Source organism: Suricata suricatta, chromosome 2 (genome assembly GCF_006229205.1).
Source record: "Suricata suricatta isolate VVHF042 chromosome 2, meerkat_22Aug2017_6uvM2_HiC, whole genome shotgun sequence".
Taxonomy (NCBI): domain Eukaryota; kingdom Metazoa; phylum Chordata; class Mammalia; order Carnivora; family Herpestidae; genus Suricata; species Suricata suricatta.
This window is the reverse complement of record NC_043701.1, coordinates 186,362,137-186,364,334: the sequence shown is the minus strand read 5'-3', so window position 1 is coordinate 186,364,334 and position 2,198 is coordinate 186,362,137. Positions and strand designations below refer to the sequence as shown.

At 57.9% G+C, this 2,198-nt stretch overlaps 1 protein-coding gene across 1 annotated transcript in view; it reads left to right on the top strand.

Moving 5' to 3' along the window:
- ZNF511 (zinc finger protein 511) overlaps positions 1 to 2,198 on the top strand; it is a gene marked incomplete at its 5' end in the record, with an annotated part of 2,467 nt that continues 269 nt past the window's right edge. Inside the window, 5 exons of the mRNA XM_029920731.1 lie at positions 1 to 33; positions 308 to 381; positions 677 to 878; positions 1,070 to 1,194; positions 2,160 to 2,193. Coding sequence (XP_029776591.1) covers positions 1 to 33; positions 308 to 381; positions 677 to 878; positions 1,070 to 1,194; positions 2,160 to 2,193 — 468 coding nt within the window. The remainder of the gene's footprint in view (positions 34 to 307; positions 382 to 676; positions 879 to 1,069; positions 1,195 to 2,159; positions 2,194 to 2,198) is intronic.

Below are 2,198 nucleotides of genomic sequence, written 5' to 3'. Positions count from 1 at the left end.
GTGCGCTTCCCGCGGGAGCACGAGTTCTTCGAGGTCTGTGAGCCGAGAAGGGAAAGGGCGGTAGTCGGCGGGGACCGGGCCGGAGGGCAGGGGCGGGCCCACGGGTGGAGGCGGGGGCGGTGCTCGCGGCTGGGGCGGTACCGGCGGGCGGGGACTGGGAGGACGTTCGTGGACGGGGACCTGGGGGCGGGCGGGGGAAACGGCCGGGACGCCCGCGGATGGGGACGCGGTGGTGGGGGCCCGCAATGGGGGTAACGGGGGCGGGGCTGGCACGACCGACCCGGTCGCCGATGTGCGTTTCCTACAGGATGGGGATGTGCTTCGACACCTCTACCTTCAGGACGTGCTCACACAGGTGACAGAGGCGCCCGAGAGGCCCAGGTACGCGACTCTGGGCCCAGGGCTGCTCCCTCCCTGGATCCAGCCTGCCCACTCCTGGGTGATTTGCCGCCCGGCCCTCTGCCTGACCTTGGTCCATTCCCTTCTCTTCTGGCTTCATTCCCTCCCAGTTGGTCTTTGAAAATTTAATTCTTAAGAAACTGGAATTTGGTATTTTGAAAGAAACATCAAAGTTTTATCGTTTATCTGGCCACTTAAAGGAAGGGTGTCCATCGGAAGCCCACGGTGGTCTGTCATCAGCGCGACGGCACTCCCACGAGGTGGTTTCCTTTGCCAGGGTCCCTGAGTTCACCTGTCAGGTGGCAGGCTGCTGCCAGGTGTTCGACAGCCTGGAGGACTTCGAGCACCACTACCACACTCTGCACAGAAACGTGTGCTCCTTCTGCAGACGGGCCTTCCCCTCAGTGCACCTGCTGGACATCCACATTCTGGAGTGGCACGACTCGCTGTTCCAGATCCTGTCCGAAAGGCAGGACATGGTGGGTGACATGCCCGTGTTCCTTGGAGCCAAGCGCAGTCATCTGGGACGGTGGGGGGCTTGTCCCTGAGCTGTTTGCCTAGTGGGTACCAGAGCTGGGGGGTCAGCGTGCTGGTCCCAGTACTCAGGGTCAGGGGCAAGGTGTGGGGAGACTCTGGGGTCAGGATGGAGGTGACACCATTTCTGTTTCAGTATCAGTGCCTGGTGGAAGGCTGTTTAGAGAAGTTCAAGACCAGCAAAGACAGGAAAGATCACCTGGTGAGATGTCACCTCTACCCCGCTGACTTCCGATTTGATAAACCAAAGAAAAGCAGAGGGTACGTGAAGTGGTGCACTTGTCAAGCCGTGGGATGTGGCCCCTGAATTTACAGGAGTGTTCTGAGTGCGTGGACTGTAAGGGTACTGTGGGGTGGGGAGTCCTCAGGCAAGAGGACTTAAACCAGTAGAGGATGGTTTGCCGGCCCTGCTGGGAATGACTGGGGTTTCATCTAGGTGTTGGCCCCGGGGCATCTAGGAATGTGACCCGGTTCTCTGCTGTACCTGCATCGCCCCGTGGGGGCGCCAGCCCCGCCTGCATTTGCTGATTTGGCCCTCTGGGAATTTGTCCCAGGCGGTGAGGCCCTCCCCTCCGGAGGATCCTCCAGCTCTTGTCCGGTTGGTACCTGGTCGATAAAGCCATTTTGTTACACATCACTGTTCAGAGCAGCCTGGGGGAGTGCATCAGGAGTATTTCTCAAACTTGTGTTGTTTGCTTTTTTCAATTGATTGCTTTGGCGATCCGCCAGAGCGACCTGAGAACGGCGTTGAAGTTTTCTCAGGCCAGTGGTCCTCAGCAGGACTCTGCTCTCTCAAGTACTCTGATTCTGAGAGCCCCTGCGCCCCGGGGGGGCCACGAGGCTCCGAGTGTAAGGGTCTTGGAGGGATCGTGTCAAGGAGAGAAGTCCAGCAGTGCTGGACTGAGTAGGGGCCGCTGGGTTAACGCGAGGGAGCTGCTCACAGTTGTGGGAGGAGTGCACACCCTGGGAGCCATCTGCCACGTGGCACCACAAAAATATCATTTTCAAAAGACAAAGCGTAATGAAATTTACAAAGTGGCATCTGGTATGTGATCATTTCATTTAGGATTTTGTTGTGAGTCTTGTGTCTGCCCAATAATCTGGAAAGTACGCTTTGTCAAAATAGTTTAAAAAGATTTTTGGAAGAAAAATAGTGTTTTTGTGGTCAGTTTGTCTGTGGGGAAGACGGGGCCACAGGAGCCACCACTCACCCTCTGTCTCCACAGCCCAGCCACGCCCGGGGCTGCCGTACAGGCGCCAGCTGA